This window comes from Lottia gigantea (genome assembly GCF_000327385.1).
Source record: "Lottia gigantea unplaced genomic scaffold LOTGIsca_40, whole genome shotgun sequence".
Lineage (NCBI taxonomy): Eukaryota > Metazoa > Mollusca > Gastropoda > Lottiidae > Lottia > Lottia gigantea.
This window is the reverse complement of record NW_008709380.1, coordinates 1,634,831-1,653,560: the sequence shown is the minus strand read 5'-3', so window position 1 is coordinate 1,653,560 and position 18,730 is coordinate 1,634,831. Positions and strand designations below refer to the sequence as shown.

The window sequence follows — 18,730 nt, the reverse complement described above, 5'->3', positions numbered from 1 at the left end:
TTAAGTCTAACCTTGGGGTAATAATCCAAGTACTAACGATCCGAACCGCAAAAAGGTTCCCGAAATCTAAACATAATGACGAAACATTGGTAGCACCTAATGAACTTTTCACACGAGGAAATATATCAATCATAAATGAGAAAATATTTCATAATGAAAAGTTGTATCAAGTGTTTAGAACAGTAAGCTTACCCTGCCTGGCATCAGACCTGTCATAGCTGCTCAGAATAGCGACTTGACCGATGAATATTAACAGTCCTAGGGACGTAACTGATGAAAATATATTTCTTCAATTTCAATAGTCAAGGGAGGGAACTACGACATGAAAATCCTCAGAGTGAACAAGGCACTTGAGTGCTCTCCTTTCCCACAGGTCGCTTAAACAGTGTCATTACTATAACAGTCAAAAGAAAAAAAAAGAGAAGGTAACTTTGGGCGTGTGAATGTTTTTCCTGAAAACATAAAAACTAGTATTTAATGATATTTTATCTTTAGGCTATTTCAATCTTTATTGATTCAAAATTGATAAATCAAAACATTTAACAAAGGTTGATAAAGACAGATGTAAAGTTTTTCTCACATCGGATTGTGTTCGATGGCGATGAAAACGCTGTCTCATTGAAATATTGGACCAGGCCAGTTGCGTGAAATGGTTCTTTGGCTATAATTTGGTGAATTGCAGAGGTTCCGTTTGCGAATGATTCAGAATGTAACTATATTGTAACGTGCCGGTAAGTACGACACTTTTGAATCTCAAAACTCCATTTATTACATTCCATTCGTCGCATTCTATAAAGACGAAAAAATATGAATTTTCTGATAAAAGAAATATGAATTTCTGGTAAAAAAAAAATCTATTTTCTGGACTATTGGACTATTGTTTGAAAAATGGTAAAAAAATAAAGATTTTCTGGTAGAAAAAGTTGTCTTGTTTGAAAACTATATACCGAATAAAAAAAAATCAAATCGACCTCACAGTATTAATTAAAATCGTGATGAACAGGAGTTGAAAGGATTTTCGAAGAAAAGAACACACACTCCCTGATGAAAATTTGTCATCGATATACTGTTAAAATCGTCGCTAAGGCGGAAGGTTCGCATAATCATCAAGAGCAGGCTATTTTAAGAAACCTTTAATGGTGGTATAAGCGTAACCTAAGATAGTATTGAAATTTCTTATTATTTCTGCCCAATATTAATGTTTGTAAAGGTGCGCTGACACTTTAGTTTGCATCACGAACGTGCACCACGGCCCATAGTTACCTATTTATATTTTCCCTCCTTTATATTTGTCATCTCTCCATTATTAATAAGTACAAGGCGTGAATGGTATCATATTTGTACAGGACGAATAATGTTAATATGAAAAGCGCGTATAACAATGATTCAATACCTTACAGGTAGCAAACGGGCTCACCTTCAAGTTTAGACATTGGTTATTTTTTCGTGTCGTGAGAGTGTGACGTCACATAGCAGACGAACTATGTTGTTTAACACCGCTCCCCAATAAAATATAATGAAATGAATAAAAGTTTGGAAAAAAAATAAAACAAATATGCAAGGGCGTTTTCTTTGGCAGATATCAAATCCTCTCATATTAGTTCCCAAACTTTTGACGAAGAGAAGTTTTAATTTTAGTTCTATCAAAGTGAGTAAGAAAATTAGCTACTATTTCATTTTATTATTAATTAGTGAGCTCTAAAATAGTATTGATCTTTAATTGATGACGGTGTTAGACAAGGTTGTAACTTTGACCCTTTTTTATTTTCCTTTGTGCTAATTGAATATGAATAGGTGTCTGAATGTATAAGACGTTTTCGATGGAAAAATTCAAATTTTCTCAATATATCTTTTCTTTTTCCTAGTTGTTTTCTTAAACTCAAACTTGGAATAGGAATTTTCAAACTTTTTGATCTATGGATTTCGGTTAGGTCGACATTGATTCTTTTTAAGTTTATGACAACAAAAACATTTAATCGACCTTGTATGTATGTAAGTGTTACGTTGTTATCTAGTTGCTTTCTGTTAAATATGTCTGAAATCTTGATGAAAAAAGGACTAGAATGTTTTCATGAGTTTGTCACAGATCTTATTTTGACGCGCTCACTGACCGAGAGGAACGAAATTGCACATACTTATCACGGTTTGAATTTTAATGTTTTTGTTAATTCGCCAACTTCGCAGATAAAATCTTTCTAAAATATGTAGAAAAATGTATTTAGAATATCATATTAAAGCTACAAACGTAGAAAATATGAAAACTATAGAGAGGGATGCGTAAGATATTAAGTTGAAACATGACAGATCCGTAACGCGATACGTTTTATAATATTTTCCGTTATATTTTTTAACATTTTCATAAGGGCTCCAGCATTAAGGTCGGAATAGATGATGTACGGTGCTCGGTGCGACGTACAGTTCGGAATGATCGATACAGTAGAAAATAGTAGACGCGAATCGTGTCTGCATGTGTGCTGTTTCGATAACCCCGCACCGTACACTGCACCGGACACCGTATCTCGTATTTTCACACCTTTAAAAAGCTGATCCTTAAGTTAAGTTAAGATTCATGGTAAATAATTTCCTATTTCTAAATGCGATAGGATAAAGATTCTGTCGCGTCTTTCTGAAAGTGAAAAATGGCTTATCATGAAACAAGATATAATATAATGAAGTAAAAGTAATATTGCCAATTCTCAACATTGAAAATCATCTAAAAAAAAAAAAGAAAAAAAAAGACACAGAACCGAAAAAGATTCCGTCCAATTAGCTCCACTAGAGCGCAATAATTTACAATTGAAATTTGATTTGTGAAGATGAGGGATTTTTGTTGATGTGTACCATGGATTTAGCGAATTTAGAAGTCAAATATAGACGGGTATCTATTGGTAAATAATAGCCGTTGTTTTAGATATTTAACAAGCTTGTGTCGATAATCACAACTCCAGTTTCATTTGACAGAGGCTTGGTGGTGTTTGTTTATACTTGATGATCAATGAATTGTGATACGTCGGGTTAAAAAGTCTCTAATTCTTTGCTAAGATCTGGTCAATGTTCCCAAAATATTCTTATGTTTGAATTCTTCATTCTGGACTTTAAAAACGGTGTGTCGATAGAACACAACCACATATTAAAACGATTTATCCCTGCAAGCTCAGTTTCGTGATAATGTGCCGAAATCAAAGATAAAGTGCTAATTTGTTCCACGGCTTCACGAAGTTCAAGTGCTTTGGACTCGATTAATTCGGATTAGGCTTTCAAAAAAGGTCTGTATAATTCATAATAGTCCAAAAAATTGAATTGAGACTTGGCCAATACATTGTTGAAAGAAAACTAAGCTATAATAACAGATAAGTTTTAGTTTTTCTTTTGTTACGGAGGCGTTGTCAGTTTCTGTTCTTTTGTAGACAAAAAGCAAACTGTTGATGATCGGTAACACCTTCGAATTGTTTTTTTCTATTCATCATTCTTTGAGTATTATTCTTTTGCTTTTCAAATCAAAGAAAAACAGATAAAATATCTATCTTAACATGTTCCCAAAATGTGCAAATTGAATTTAATCGTAGAGACTACGTTTTCTGTTTTATCACAAAATCTACAAGTATTTAAATAATTTGTTCCTGGCATTCATTAAAGTTTTATTTAAGCCCAGCTTATTTAAACAGGATTAAATATCCGCCCAACTGATCTATGTACAATCTATAGAATCTCGAAATTGAACCGTTTAAGACAATGGCATCTACTAAGCATGAAACAAATTACGTTATTTTCAGATTAGACGAATTATATACAAAAATCATCAATTTCTCACCCATCCTATTCATTTTTTTTAACAAATTAATATTATTACGACGATGTTCACGTACTTCGATTCTGACATGTTCAACCGAAATTTTTGACCTTCTATCACGTTTTGATTTAACATCAATCAGTTTCTTATGCTCAACTCTTCCCATCCCGAAATTCGAATCATACCATTAGCATATTTTCGAATTTTATTTGTTTTGAAATTTAGTCGCTCCATGATTGCATTCAAAGGGCTAATAAATACGCCCTGAAAGTAAAGCGGAAGGAACAACAATAATAATCCGCCACATTTATATAATGGATTAAATGAAATAATTTCATAAATCGACACTAGAACCTAGGTGATATGGGTATATTGGGGGATTATTTTTAACTTAAGCTTAGTTTCAGTTTTCAGTGAGTAAGTATTTTCAACAATACCGGATTTTTTTTGGTGGAATGTTTCACTATTTTATCCGTCCATTCCCTATAGCTTTTCCAGAGCATCGTGTGCATACAGAGATATGTCTATGTGTTCCTTGCAAGCTTTTCCCTCATACTTTTTGAATGGTCATTTAAGTTCGTTTATAACGTCATAGTATAAAGCATGATAAATGGCGGAACCTTGTCTTATGCCATGCTATTGTATACAAAGTACATGTTACTTTGATTGATTTTGCATGGAATGATTATAGCGCTAGTTTGGATATGGACATTGGTTTGCAATTTCGATTAAATGTATGGACACAGACTGGAACACCTGTAACTATTGGAAAATAATTTGTCAGATGTAAAGAGAGGCACATGAAAAATAATCAAAAAGGTCGAAAAAGAAAGAAAAACGCGAAATGTTATCGAAGGATACTTTTGATTTATTGATTTTTCGTTACTCTGATTAGAAAATTTGACACGCACCATTAAGTACCCTTCTATGTCACCGTAGTCCTATAAAATTCCACTTAACTTTACACTGTTAATATTTATTTTGTTGTCTATTTATGTTACGATTCAAACAATGCTTGTTACGTTAGTGAGATTAATGAGATGACGCCTATTGAATAACTTGTTTTGTGTGAAACATCATAATTCTATTCAACCGCAATACAATTTGAAATTCTAAATCATCAGAGATAATATTAGCTGGTATAGAATGTTTATCAATAAGATTTAACGTCTTTCTCAGCAAAGACATCTTCTCTACTGGAAAAATATATTTATTCTGAGTTATAGACAAAGCGAAATGAGAACGAAATATACTGAACATAGCCCATAGCATTTTGAACAGACATAAAAATGCAATTTGAAATATTCTCAAACGATTTGTCCCAAGGTCTTTTTTATGATGTTATCATTTTGTTTTTTTGTGTTTTTTTAAAAAGAGTCTTATGCTATAACCAGTTTATTGTTAAACATGATAGGCATGGCTTAATCGGTAAGCCGTTGATTGAAAATGATGTTTGGATTTTGCTTTGTTGTTGAGGTTTTGGACTCTAAATGCATGATTAATCATAGCTGGATATGGAGCCCTGCATTGATCTAAAAACCAATACTTTGTGTGTTCTTGTTAAATTTTGGTTTTGTAAATTCTGTTATGTTTACCCTGAAACGTGTTGCGTGTGTGGGTTGTGGTTTAAATGGGTCAATCGTTTAATGTTACCTTTCCTTGTAAATGTAATGGTATATAGTCAGTATTGCACTGTTGCCGAATTTCATTTTGTCATTTAATTCATATACAGTTGCCCATGGTTAAAAAGGACGTTTTATTCCGTTTAGATATAGCACAATATACTTCCTGCAAATATAAATCTATTATGTAGGCATAATAGAACTTTCATTTTAATATACATTTCTGAATAACCATCGGAAACTTTAACCATGTTTCCATGACCATAATTTGCTATGTACTCTGATTTATGAAGATTATTATCAAAAATAATTTCTTTGATATTATTTTCAGTCATCTAAAAGGTTATAATTGATCAAAAATGAACTTGACAAGCCAGTTTAACATAACTACCATCACCAGTTTGCCTGGGGCGGATGATGAGACAAGTTTATTTGATACTGAAGTCACCACAGCTGAATTAGTGGTAATTGGTGCCGGTATTACCGTAGCCATTTTGGCCGTGGGAGCCATCTTGCTACGTATGATCATGCCATTGGTCAGAGAATCGTACAAAAAGAAGCGGATGCTGAAAGATGGTATTAAAGTGGAGAAAAACAAGTAAGTATATGATTATTATGAACGATGGACTTTCTCTTCATCATAGCAATTATTGTGAAACTTTTTTTAAGGACCATTGTTTACTTAATAAGATAAGAGCAATTTTATCGTTTACTTATCAAGGATTTAATATTACTTATTATCCTTGAACCTCGGGAATATTATAATACGGATTACGGTGTTCCTTTAATTAAGTACAGTTCAGTTGTTTGGTGAATCTCGTTGACTGTGTCTTAGTATTTTTTTTTCGCTTTGAATCTGCTATGATCTGGAAATACACCCATTGCAAAATATAATTCCCAAATTTCTTTCAAATGATATAAACTGTTCAGCTTGTCTCTTTGTTTCCCTGAAGTGATTTTCTAAGAAAAAAAAATAGCTGCATGGTAACAGATTGACCTAGACTATTTTATGATGTTCTCTGTGGCCTTCTATTCCTATCAAGTGAGTCAAATTTAGGGGCAATTCTGGTTCTTTAGGTTGTGATAACACTAACTAATAACACTATAGTGTAATTTCTGTAGGTGCCAGTCTTTAACAGTCCCTAATTGAGCTTCTAACATGAATGGGATTTGCGATAAAGAAGAGAAGCTAGAACTCTTTCTAGAATAAAACATGAAAAAAGTGTTTCTAGGGTACTTTATAGTCCAATATTGTCATCCCTTAATGACAGAAATACTTAGAAAGAATACTTAAGGTTAAGTGAATGTTTTGACCACGCGATAGATGTAAACAGGATTATCAAGTGTACTAGGTAAATGATAAAATGGCCTGGAGGCGTCTTGTTGGATGATGACAAATGATGAAACATAAAGTTAAATCGTAAAAGTATGTCGTTAAAAATATATCTATGTCGTCTGTATTGACGTCATTGTATAATCTACCTAATTAAATGTGACGTGTTTCATTTTAATTGTAATACTAATAACAAAGGAAACAGAAATGTTTTACAAACCTAAAAAAAACTATTATGAGGATGATCCGTTAAGATTATTAGTAGATAAACTGGTTCCAGTTAGCCTGTTTATGCGCCATGTTTCGACTGCCCGATTAGCTTATTGTCAAGAGATCCCAAAGTTGCACAGACGCCTCTATGATGTAAGCCCCTCTTACCTCTATTACTTGTAAGACAAATCTGACCACAAAAGTACTATCCCTACCCTTAGATAAGCGCTTAATTAGCTCCTTACTTACTATGTTATTTATTGTGACTAGATAGATTGAATAATTTGGATTGTTTTCAGGAATTTATTGGCACCAGGAACACCATCATCTATGATGTCCCGATCATCTCGAACTTCCAGTCGTAATGGTGAATGGTCGGATAGCGGAAGTGACAGAACAAAGACTACTTTTGCTTCAGATTCTGGAAACTACGTTCCTAGAAACTCATCTTACGGAAATATTCGACCACATAAAATTGCCTATCCGATGTACCTTCCAAATCCACAGTGAGTTCTACTGTTTTATTTTGCATTTTATCAACATATTATATTGATGGAAAACTCCATCTCTTTGAATTTCATATACTATTTGTCCCGAAAACCAATAATATTTGTTAACTACAAAAAAGTACCTTTTTTCAGGAATAACCCTAAAACAGAAAATAACCCAGAAGCCGACAAACTGAATGATGATCTGATATCTGTTATCTCGTCCAATTCGTAAGTATTTATAGAGTTACATTTGTCCAGCCTACATATGATATACCACTAACTGTGTCATGGTGGAAAAACACCTTGATGTGGCTTCTGACCCTCGTCCAATCTTAGGGTATGATATGATGAACAGGTAACGTTTGTTATGTAAGGAGAGGTCAATCTAAAAATCCTGGTAAAAACAAACACATTCAAAACCAGCTTTCCGAATTCCTCTTTATTTTTTATGGTATCATATTTTCGTAGGTTAGAACCAGCTAATTTCGGAGAAGCATACAGGCAGAACTGGGACCAGACATTCGACCCATTTGCACACAACGATGAAAGGTAAATGATCGGGTTAATAATTCAGTAAAAACATACCAGGAACCTCAACATGCGTCCATCGCCTTCGGTGGAATATATTGTTAATACTTAATGACCATAAAAACACAATTTAAATCAGTCAACAAATACGACATTATATACCGGGTTTTTTTTTTTTCAGTTTAAGCTACGTAGCCCATGCTTCAGAAAACAGAAGTATGCCAGATAAACAGAAAAGTAGTGAATGGTATTCTCATGAACCACCAATGAGACGCGATTGGTAAGTAGGTATAATTTTGAGAAAAAAATGTTTGAACACTGATTGTATCGGAAGTCGATTCCTTTTTCCATTGTCATGTCTGTTTTATAAAAATTTGAACCTAAAGTTAAGAAATTAAGAAATTAATATCCATGTTCTGTTTTTAGGGAAAGAAGTCAACAAGAAGGTCAAGTCTACAGGTAAGCTTTTTGGAAAAATAGTAATTCATTTTAGCATACTCAAGAGGACTTCCCATCAGTTTGGTTTGGTTTGATTTGGCAAGACATGCTCAAAATTGATACTATTTGGAGAGTTTTTAAACGACTATTGTAACTGAAAGAAACAGAGGATATCATAACTTGTTCAGAAGGTTATTCTCGATTCGGTCGCCGTCAATCCATCAAATGAAATCATCTTCGTAGTAGTGTACACGTATTTCAAACTATTTTCTTTCATTTCAGACATGATATTCAGCCAACTAAACTGACACGACTGTGAAATTGGATGTGATTTCTATTTCGTTATCGGAACAATCTGGAAATACATGAAAATATGTTCATAGATGCACAACAAATACTGTAGCACAAGCCTTAAACAGCACAGTAGAGTCACTGGAGCGACCAGTAATATCTGCATACGCCAGAAAAAGGAAATGGACCAAGACGGCTTCAGTACGCTGCATGTGTTATGTTTGATAGCTTATACATTCCAAGTGGCAGAAAAACATGTACATAATGGGATCCTGAGCTATATTATCAAGCTATATATTGCATGTGGTTTGTTTTGATAGCTTAAATATTTCAAGTGGGAGAACAATATATACGTAATGAGATCCTGAGCTATATTACCAAGATTTATATTGCTTGAGTTGTCAACACTACTAGAAAAATTTCGAAGCAGCACTTATACCGATATACGTGGACCTGTTATGTTGGGTACATGTACCTGGATATTATTGATATATATGGAAATTATAATGTTTTCTGTTGATAAAATATGTCGACAGGTCATCATCCCATTCGAATTTTTTATGTCTGCCAACGAAGAATTTTTCATCTGCGTTTGTAAGAGTTATCTCCCTTAACGTGTCAATTCAAGACTTGTATTACATGGACCTAAACGCTTAATATCAACGAACAGTAGGGAAAACATTCAAACATTTTTTTATATGAAAAAAAATCAATCCTGAAACGATTTACATATTGTGGTAGATATGCAAGCCACTTTTCTTGAGAATACCCACCTTCAAAAATCATTACATTATAACTGATGCAACATAGGTAGAGAATTTTATGGGTATTTTTTTTCTGACTTTCCATCAACCCCTTCTCTCTCATATCATCCTTAGCCAAAGCCTTCTCGTCACCAATTTCAAAAAGCCCAGAACTCGGACTGTTAGCGGGTCCAATATAAACTCCTTCAAAGTATCATTATCCGTTTCATGCCATACACTGACTGAATACGATACTGCAACGTTGAAAAAAATGGAAAAGTAACGTTATATAATCATACCCGAAAGTCTATATATATTATAATATTCTTTTTTGTATATTTATTTATTGTCAATAAAATTTTGTCCCTAAGGCTATTACGCAATAAAATTTGTCTGTGAAATTCATACGTTAGAAGTAAACATATTTGTATGGTAAACTTATTACATGATTGAACGAATATAGGAAGGGGCGCATGTCCACTTTTAAAGTCAACTCAATTTGAATAATCCCATGTCATGCGAATGAAGTGAAGTGATCGCCTTGAGCAAACTGAGAAGACTATTTGGAGTTTGACTAATGTTTAGTGGGCATTTTTCAAAAAGTCATTCACCCGACCATAAATCTTACTAATATGTTGATAACACAAACTATTGACATTATATCGTCAATAAGAGTTTATCATCATTCTCTATCTATGCTGTGGTAGAAGGTTTCTTTTTTATAATCAAAACATGAAATTTGACGATTTATTGGAGTATCTGGGGGAATTTGGTTTGTACCAGAAGCGGTTGTATTTTATGGTATGTTTATTGTCCATTCCTGCAGCATTCCAAGCACTTTTACCAGTTTTCATCTTAGCTATTCCAAATCACAGGTACGTTCATTTCGTGTCTCCAGCAGATTCCTATAATACAAGCTTGTGGCGTGTGTTTGATCAAACAGTGGAATCATATGTACAAACTTATGCCTAGTTTTGTGTTGGTCATCATCAAATGAAATGAAATAAAATGGAATGCAGTTTAACGTTATACTTTGCTGCACTTATTCGGGCTAAGAAACTATAAGAAAGTGGATATACCCATTCATTTGCCAAAAATGATCAAAATAGTCTGGTCCATTATAATACAGCATTACATCACCAGAACTATAAACTTTTAACGTAACGTAAGTTCAAAAAATATTTGTGCAATTTCATATTGTAAAAAGATTATAATTCGTACTTTTCTTGTTTTATACTTATTTGGTACATGACCAGACTTTACTGTGACTGTGGCTGAGTTGGAATACAATAGTTGCTAACCCTTTCTGGAACACCTGATATCTACTTGCTATTTTTATCGGAGATCTCATTTAGATAATAAAATTACCTTGAAAAATATAATTGGTTTTTAAAAGGGAGTTGTCAAATGCCGAGTTCCTAGACAGTCCAAGAAAATCTCCACATTACGCTTTTGTTTAATGGAATATTAAAGGGACATTCCGTTTTTTAGTAGGTCGAATTTTGTTTTGCTCAAATTTTTGAAAACTAGAGAAATGTGACCTTTAACGTATCTGAAAGTTTTAACTAAAAAAATTCAAACCGTTAATTTTTTAAACGCCAAAAATGTTTAAAAACACTACGTAAGGTTTTAAAGTTCGTTATTCCTAATATTTCCTAAGTGTAGATAAATATCTCTCTACGTATTCTAAAGGTTTTAATTAAATATAACTAGCCATTAAAAAGCCAAACATCAAAATTAGTTCAAACTGCTTAATTAACAATAATTAGTACCACCCGTTTTTAATTGACAAATTCAGTTTGCTCAAGAAGATACACAGATCTAAATAGCTTATATTAGAAATAGGTATACTATACAACGTTTTTGATAATGAAAACATTTTACAAAAAGCGGAATGTCCCTTTAAATAAATTCTACCAGCTGGTGAAGCAAATATTTAGCAGAAGCTTAGGCCATTTAAGATTAACCTGATAGGTTCAAAGTATACGCATTGACCAAGGATCACTTGCAGACACTATCTACGAGACTGTGTAATGATACAGCTAAGTCTATCTAGTATGAAGGCCATCTCAAGATTGATAAATCGAAAAATAATAAACAAAGTCCATCTACTTTGAAGAAGATAAACATTGAAGAGCCGAACACTTGACTTTGTACCTCAATTAATATTAACCTCATATTAAATGATATAGAGATAAACATCAAATGAAATGTACTCCCGTTTTCTGTAACTGGCCAGGCTATGTCAGACGGGCAACACAATGAATTGTTGTAATGGGAAATTCTGTTAGGACACGTTGGTTCGATTCCAGGTTATCCAAACGACTAGACGCAGGTACTGTGTCTGTGTTACGATCTTCATCAATGACAAATGCAAATAGTCCATTTGACACTTACTACATAATCCCTGCATTCTTAGACAGATCTAAACCATATCTGGAGTTGTCAACCCTTATATATTGGGTAAGGGTGGTTGTAAATACAAAATATAATTGAAATAACGAAAGAATTAAGTACAATTCCAATTTCAATTTATATTACTTGTGGTATTTTGTTAGAAAATGTTCTTTCACGTCACCATTACCACAAATCTTGCTCGTCTGTGGAAAGAACATTACATTCAGAAGTCATTGTTTGAAACCGTTTGTAAGGGAAATCGCCTGCATGTTAAAATTTTGTTGGAAATGTAATTCCGTGATATCTTTACCACCAAATCGACCGTTTGCAATAGGAACCGCCAGAACAAATATGCGTTTGAAAGCAGATGGAAAACTTATACTTGTTGGAAAATTTCATTGAAATCACCAATCTTCTTCGTCTGCCGTAAGCAATAACTTAAAGCAGTTAATTTCTATTCCAGATGTGCTATTCCATCACTTCCAAATGACACGTACCAACTACAAGGGGATTGGCATCGTGACATAGTCAATAATTCTATACCACTTAAACCAGATGGGGAGCAATCTAAATGTACGTTTTACCACGAGAACAGCTCAGAAGAAATACGTTGTAGTAAATGGGTCTATGATCAAACTGATTATCCATCAACTTTTCTTACCGAAGTGAGTTTGTATTGATTGGTAATCACTAAATGGACACCCGCAAGCTGATGAACCTAGGAACACAACTGTGACCCATGCTAATAGGCCGATAACTCTGCAGGTGTACAAAACTGCCCCCCCCCCCCCCCCCCCCAGGTTATTTTTGTCCAATACTAGATCCACTAACATTACTACCATGGAGGGTGTTCCTGACGAGGCAAGATACGCCATCCTTCCATATGGTTGCTCTCTGCAACTCGGTACTTCTGTTGGAGAGTCCGAATAGCTAATATTGTATATTTGGCATAATATTGATTATATGATTATGGAATTTCTTAAGGAAAAGGATTACCATGGAACTGGATTTGATTATGATTAATTTAAACCTAGAAACATTGCATTTGAATCTGGACTAGGAAAATTCATACGTTCCATTGCCCTCAGAGTAATGCTAAAAAAATTGTTTTTGAAACCAAATGACATTCCTGATAAAGAATAGTAACTATTGACGTTTGCAATACTCGCTCTTTCCAGATGAATTTTGTATGTGGTAAAGAGATATTTAGATCGCACGCCAATATGATAGTGTTTGGGGGTTACACCATAGGATCTTTTGTCATGGGATTTCTGGCTGACATGTAAGTAAACCCTATACGATTATGTTCGTGAAAGAGCGATATGGATCTTATTCAAAATGTTTAGTCGCAAAAGCATTAAATTATAACTTGTTTGTCCTTGTTAGCATGACTATGTTGTTCCATATGAACGTTGTGTCTGCGATTGAGAGAGAAAAATTGCTACCACCTCTGAAATGATAACTTTTTTAAATTTTCAGAATTGGACGTCATAAAGCTTTAATGCTATCTGTTGCTGTCCAAACAGTGACAGGAATAATAACAGCTTTTTTGAATGAATTTATCAGTTTTACCATCGTTAGATTTATCAATGGATTCGCTGGATCCGGCGTGTTCGTCATTTCCTTTGTTATAGGTAACCAGATGTTAACTAATTTATTCTGAAATAGCTTGCAGATATTTTGCAGTAATCCTGATGAAAAAGTTTATGTTGGGTTTCAAAATATGAGACATCTTCACCTAGCAAAATTGTAATTATCAAATCAGATTCGGGTTTCAGATGTTAACAGTAGTGCATAAGTTTTGCATACTCATTGTACCACAATGAATCAGAATGTTTGTTTTACATTGAATCTTACTTCAGTACCTCATAAAAACTATAAATCTACTGTCACTGCTGTTGACCAGCTGACATGTAAAACTTATCCCCGTCGCTCAATTGAAAATTTCATCAATTGTATAATATGATGTTTCTAATTTAACAGGTGTAGAGTTGGTAGGGCCAACTAAAAGAACCATTACTGGCATGGTAGTGATGATATTTTGGGCTATAGGTTTATTATTACTTGGTCTCATGGCTTACCTAGTACGAGACTGGAGACATTTATCATTAGTCCTTTCAGTTCCTACAGTTGTCTTTTTTCCTTATTGGTGGTCAGTATGAATTTCCTCATTTTAGGTCTTAGATTTGAAAGTGTATATTAACCCATTAAGATTGCTTTTGTTTACTAAATATTAGCATCAAAACACTTGTAAACATTACTTTAAACCTGAGCCAGTACCTTCAGTTGAATAATAACTTGTTACTTACAATCTTTAGTAACATTAGTTGACCGCAATGTTACAACCTAAAATTCCTGTTCTCCATATGGCATGGAGCCATGTCCTCATGATACAAATAGGAACTTTTAAAAGTTCTAGGCTATCATGAAGGACGTTCGAGTATTTTACATGACCGGCGGTCTCAAACAGTTGGAGCGTGTTTATCTGGATAGCTAATATAAGAGTGAAGTAACGATTCAATTAAGTGTCAGAATGACAAATGAACCATTGGGCCTTGCTGGTTTTACAAAAAGTGAACGGGTCTTGATTTGCAAGATTGGATAATAACATTGGACAATTTGTATTTTTGATCAGGCTGATACCAGAATCACCAAGATGGCTGATATCAAAAGGAAAATATAACGAAGCAGAAGTCATCCTTCGAAAAGCAGCTAAAGTAAATAAAGTGAAACTTCCAGATCGGTTATTCAGACGACAGTCTCTTGAATTAGAAGTAGAAACAGCTAAATTTAAACATCTATTAACTAGTCCCGTTTTAGTTCTTGGTACCTTCATTATCTTCTTAAACTGGTAAGACTTGATCAATGCAGCTCTTCCACTGCTTAAGGTGAACCGGATAATGACGGGTAACTATGTCCGATTTGGACGTTTCTTTTGCGATATCAACGGAATCTTTTGATTGCACAGGCACATGTGCCTCTGTATTTGATCAATTTGAGTAGACGCTAATGCAATATCAGTTCCTCTGTTTCGGAGACTTGGTTGAAACACCTAATATATCTGCAACAGAAATTTGCAGGACTCTGGTCCGAACCTCAATAAAAAGATATATCGTTTCTACTTAGCATTGTTTATAAAACTAACTTTGGTTGGATATTCAATAAACCGTCAAATTAAATACAAGTTCTCTTTTCAGGTTCGTAGTGAGCATGGCGTATTATGGCTTGTTACTAAGTGTAACTAACTTTAGTGGTAATACATACCTGAACTTTACCATAGCTAATATAGCAGAATTAATTGCCTATATTATCTGTTTATTTTTACTGGATAGAATAGGAAGAAAAATGGTACATTGTGGTGCTATGTTATTGGGTGGTATTGCCTGTTTGGCCACCATGTTTCCTGTCATATATGGAGATGAATGTAAGTCTTGTTCTTTGCCATCTGTTTCCAACTAATTTTAAGTCCATTTTCGATAGATCTTCAACTTCATTGAATCTTTCAAAACGCTGTTTTCCAAAGAGGCTTCCTAATCTTCTCCATCGGTGCCCTTCGATAAACAAAAAAGTTTCGTCCTTATAGTTCTGTCAAATAGTTTGTTTTTTTATTTGATTTTTAAGCTCAAACGTGGATAAATTTGATATTGTCTACAATTGGTAGGCTTGGTGCCTCTGGTGCTTTTTCTGTTATATATGTATTTGCTGCTGAATTATTTCCAACTCTTTTGAGAAATTCTTTGATGGGAACAGCTTCCTTATTCTCACAGCTTGGTGCTATGATTTGTCCTTACATTGCCGATTTGGTAAGTTTTGAATATTCTACAAAAGAAGGTCGAAGCCGATTCAGTATTTTCAAGCTCTGATCATTGGAGAGAAGAGCGCATTATTCAAGCGTCTTGAATTTGTTTATCTTTTCTTGCATATTTAAGAGTATTATGAACCTTGATCAATGGCGAAATAATCTTATTTTATTTATTAGTCTTGTTATCTCCCTTTTCAGAGTTTATTAGTAGATGGTGATTTAAAAACAGCTTTACCATTGATTATATTTGGTTCAACAACAATTGGTGCTGGACTGTTATCATTATATCTTCCTGAAACTTTGAATCAAAAACTTCCAGAAACTATTTCAGACGCTCAACAACTTTATAAGTAAGTAAAAGACATTTCTGCATAACGTTATAATCTTGATTTATAGAAAACATATTCCTATCATCAAAAAGTCAGAAGCGCTACAGCTAAAGATTGACATTGTCTGCTGTTCAATGGGGTTTCCTGTTGGAAAGTATCATCATGTTCGGAGGTACTGTAGTATACTTGTAAGTCGCCAACTGTTAAACATCCCCGGATTATTATCCTAGATTTCACAGTAAACCACTATTGTGTGCTCACTTTGGATTTCAGTTTTTAGGACGGGTCACCACTCCTGCGTATCTTGTTTCCGATGACTGCAAATAGTGTAAATAGGCCTATATATTGTAACGTTTATAAAAGGGGTGTTTTACACTATTAGTTATTTTTCTATTGGCTTGCAAAATTAGCAATATTTCCATATAACAATATTGTGTTTTACTTTTCAGGCGTAAATCGAAGAATAACAAGCACGAATATGAAATAACAGAACTTAAACCTTTAAACCATGATGACGTTCCGCACAATGCGTAAAGATATTATCATTCGCGCAATTATATAGATAACTATCTGGGTAACATTTGTATATAAAAGTATAGAATATAGAACACTATATCGTTTTATTTTGATTTCGGGGAAAGAAGGCTTTGACTGTCCCAAAATGTACAAACTTATGGTGGAATAGTGCCTAACTTAGAATTTCGAAAATTAGTTTTCTTATGGTCCCGATCGGCTGAATAGTTTCAGTTTCCGAGTTCTGGTTTTCGCTTTTGCTTATAGACATTTGGGCATTTTCGTTGTCGATTCAAACCATTGACACTCTGACACACTAATTGTTGATAGCTCTTATTCCAATAATAAGATGCGCCCCTAAAAATCGAAAATGGATTTTAAAACCTACAGATATATGTTCCATTCTCATCTCATCCAAATTGCTACAATAACAAACACTGTTTCTTTGAGCGTGCATTGTATTTACATGTTAAGTCGATAAATACAAGAGCAATGGCAATTTCTTACATTTGATAACAAGGGTGCTCATTTCTGCATAACGTTATAATCTTGATTTATAGAAAACATATTCCTATCATCAAAAAGTCAGAAGCGCTACAGCTAAAGATTGACATTGTCTGCTGTTCAATGGGGTTTCCTGTTTGAAAGTATCATCATGTTCGGAGGTACTGTAGTATACTTGTAAGTCGCCAACTGTTAACCATCCCCGGATGATTATCCTAGATTTCACAGTAAACCACTATTGTGTGCTCACTTTGGATTTCAGTTTTTAGGACGGGTCACCACTCCTGCGTATCTTGTTTCCGATGACTGCAAATAGTGTAAATAGGCCTATATATTGTAACGTTTATAAAAGGGGTGTTTTACACTATTAGTTATTTTTCTATTGGCTTGCAAAATTAGCAATATTTCCATATTACAATATTGTGTTTTACTTTTCAGGCGTAAATCGAAGAATAACAAGCACGAATATGAAATAACAGAACTTAAACCTTTAAACCATGATGACGTTCCGCACAATGCGTAAAGATATTATCATTCGCGCAATTATATAGATAACTATCTGGGTAACATTTGTATATAAAAGTATAGAATATAGAACACTATATCGTTTTATTTTGATTTCGGGGAAAGAAGGCTTTGACTGTCCCAAAATGTACAAACTTATGGTGGAATAGTGCCTAACTTAGAATTTCGAAAATTAGTTTTCTTATGGTCCCGATCGGCTGGATAGTTTCAGTTTCCGAGTTCTGGTTTTCGCTTTTGCTTATAGACATCTGGGCATTTTCGTTGTCGATTCAAACCATTGACATGCTGACACACTAATTGTTGATAGCTCTTATTCCAATAATAAGATGCGCACCTAAAAATCGAAAATGGATTTTAAAACCTACAGATATATGTTTCATTCTCATCTCATCCAAATTGCTACAATAACAAACACTGTTTCTTTGAGCGTGCATTGTATTTACATGTTAAGTCGATAAATACAAGAGCAATGGCAATTTCTTACATTTGATAACAAGGGTGCTCATATCTATCTGTTAGCTAGTTAATCAGTTTCGTATTGGCACTGTGCAGACGTGAAGACAGACAGAGCAATTTATGCAGTCGACCGATGTAGAAGAATATCTGTTGTTCGAAACATGTTAAAATAATATAGAACATTTCGATCGACGGAATGAATAATTTTAAGCTTAATTACATGCTCGGTGTGACATTACTATTATTTAGTTCGTTGGTCATAATGAGTCCTAGTGTATACAGTGAATATTTTAATCATTTAAAGGGGTAGTGTGCAAAAAATTAATTTACTTCTATATATCTACTTGATAAATTGGTCTTAAAAAGGTTTTTTTAAAAATTTTATGTGTATCGGGGACACTGATAGCATCCATTGGAACCATTCAATTTTAATTCAGACGCCTTTTGTGATGCAAAACGGAGTGTACTTATCGTAAAAGGGATTGTAAAGAAGTTTTCTAAATTTTGTATGTGTATCAGATACACTTTGGTGAACATACAGTTTTCATTATTTTGAGCTTTTCTATGAACTTTTCTATAAACATTTCTATCCTGCATAAAATGTCAAAATGCCCCTTAAAAGTACATAATACCATCCATCGTTACACATAAAGCTACAATAGCACTTATCATACACTTATAATGGTTCGTATTATGTGGTTTTAGTGATCGACAAGTTATGTTAAAGGGACATTCCGCTTTTTTGTAGGTCGAAATTT

The 18,730-nt window shown here is 33.9% G+C and overlaps 2 protein-coding genes across 2 annotated transcripts; both read left to right on the top strand.

The window, feature by feature from the left end:
• Positions 1–5,771: 5,771 nt before the first annotated feature.
• LOTGIDRAFT_233521 (hypothetical protein) lies at positions 5,772–8,906 on the top strand (the record flags this gene model as incomplete). Its single annotated transcript, XM_009060052.1, has 7 exons — positions 5,772–6,010; positions 7,255–7,461; positions 7,597–7,674; positions 7,915–7,995; positions 8,156–8,254; positions 8,401–8,433; positions 8,695–8,906. 7 exons carry the CDS (start codon positions 5,772–5,774, stop codon positions 8,729–8,731), a joined length of 774 nt encoding a protein of 257 aa, XP_009058300.1. The 3' UTR covers positions 8,732–8,906.
• Positions 8,907–10,178: 1,272 nt separating this feature from the next.
• On the top strand, positions 10,179–15,999 carry LOTGIDRAFT_122554 (hypothetical protein; the record flags this gene model as incomplete). Its single annotated transcript, XM_009060051.1, has 9 exons — positions 10,179–10,321; positions 12,307–12,508; positions 13,022–13,125; positions 13,323–13,477; positions 13,827–13,995; positions 14,479–14,694; positions 15,041–15,267; positions 15,465–15,650; positions 15,857–15,999. The coding sequence occupies 9 exons, from the start codon at positions 10,179–10,181 to the stop codon at positions 15,997–15,999; spliced, it is 1,545 nt and encodes a 514-aa protein (XP_009058299.1).
• Between the last annotated feature and the right edge of the window lie 2,731 nt (positions 16,000–18,730).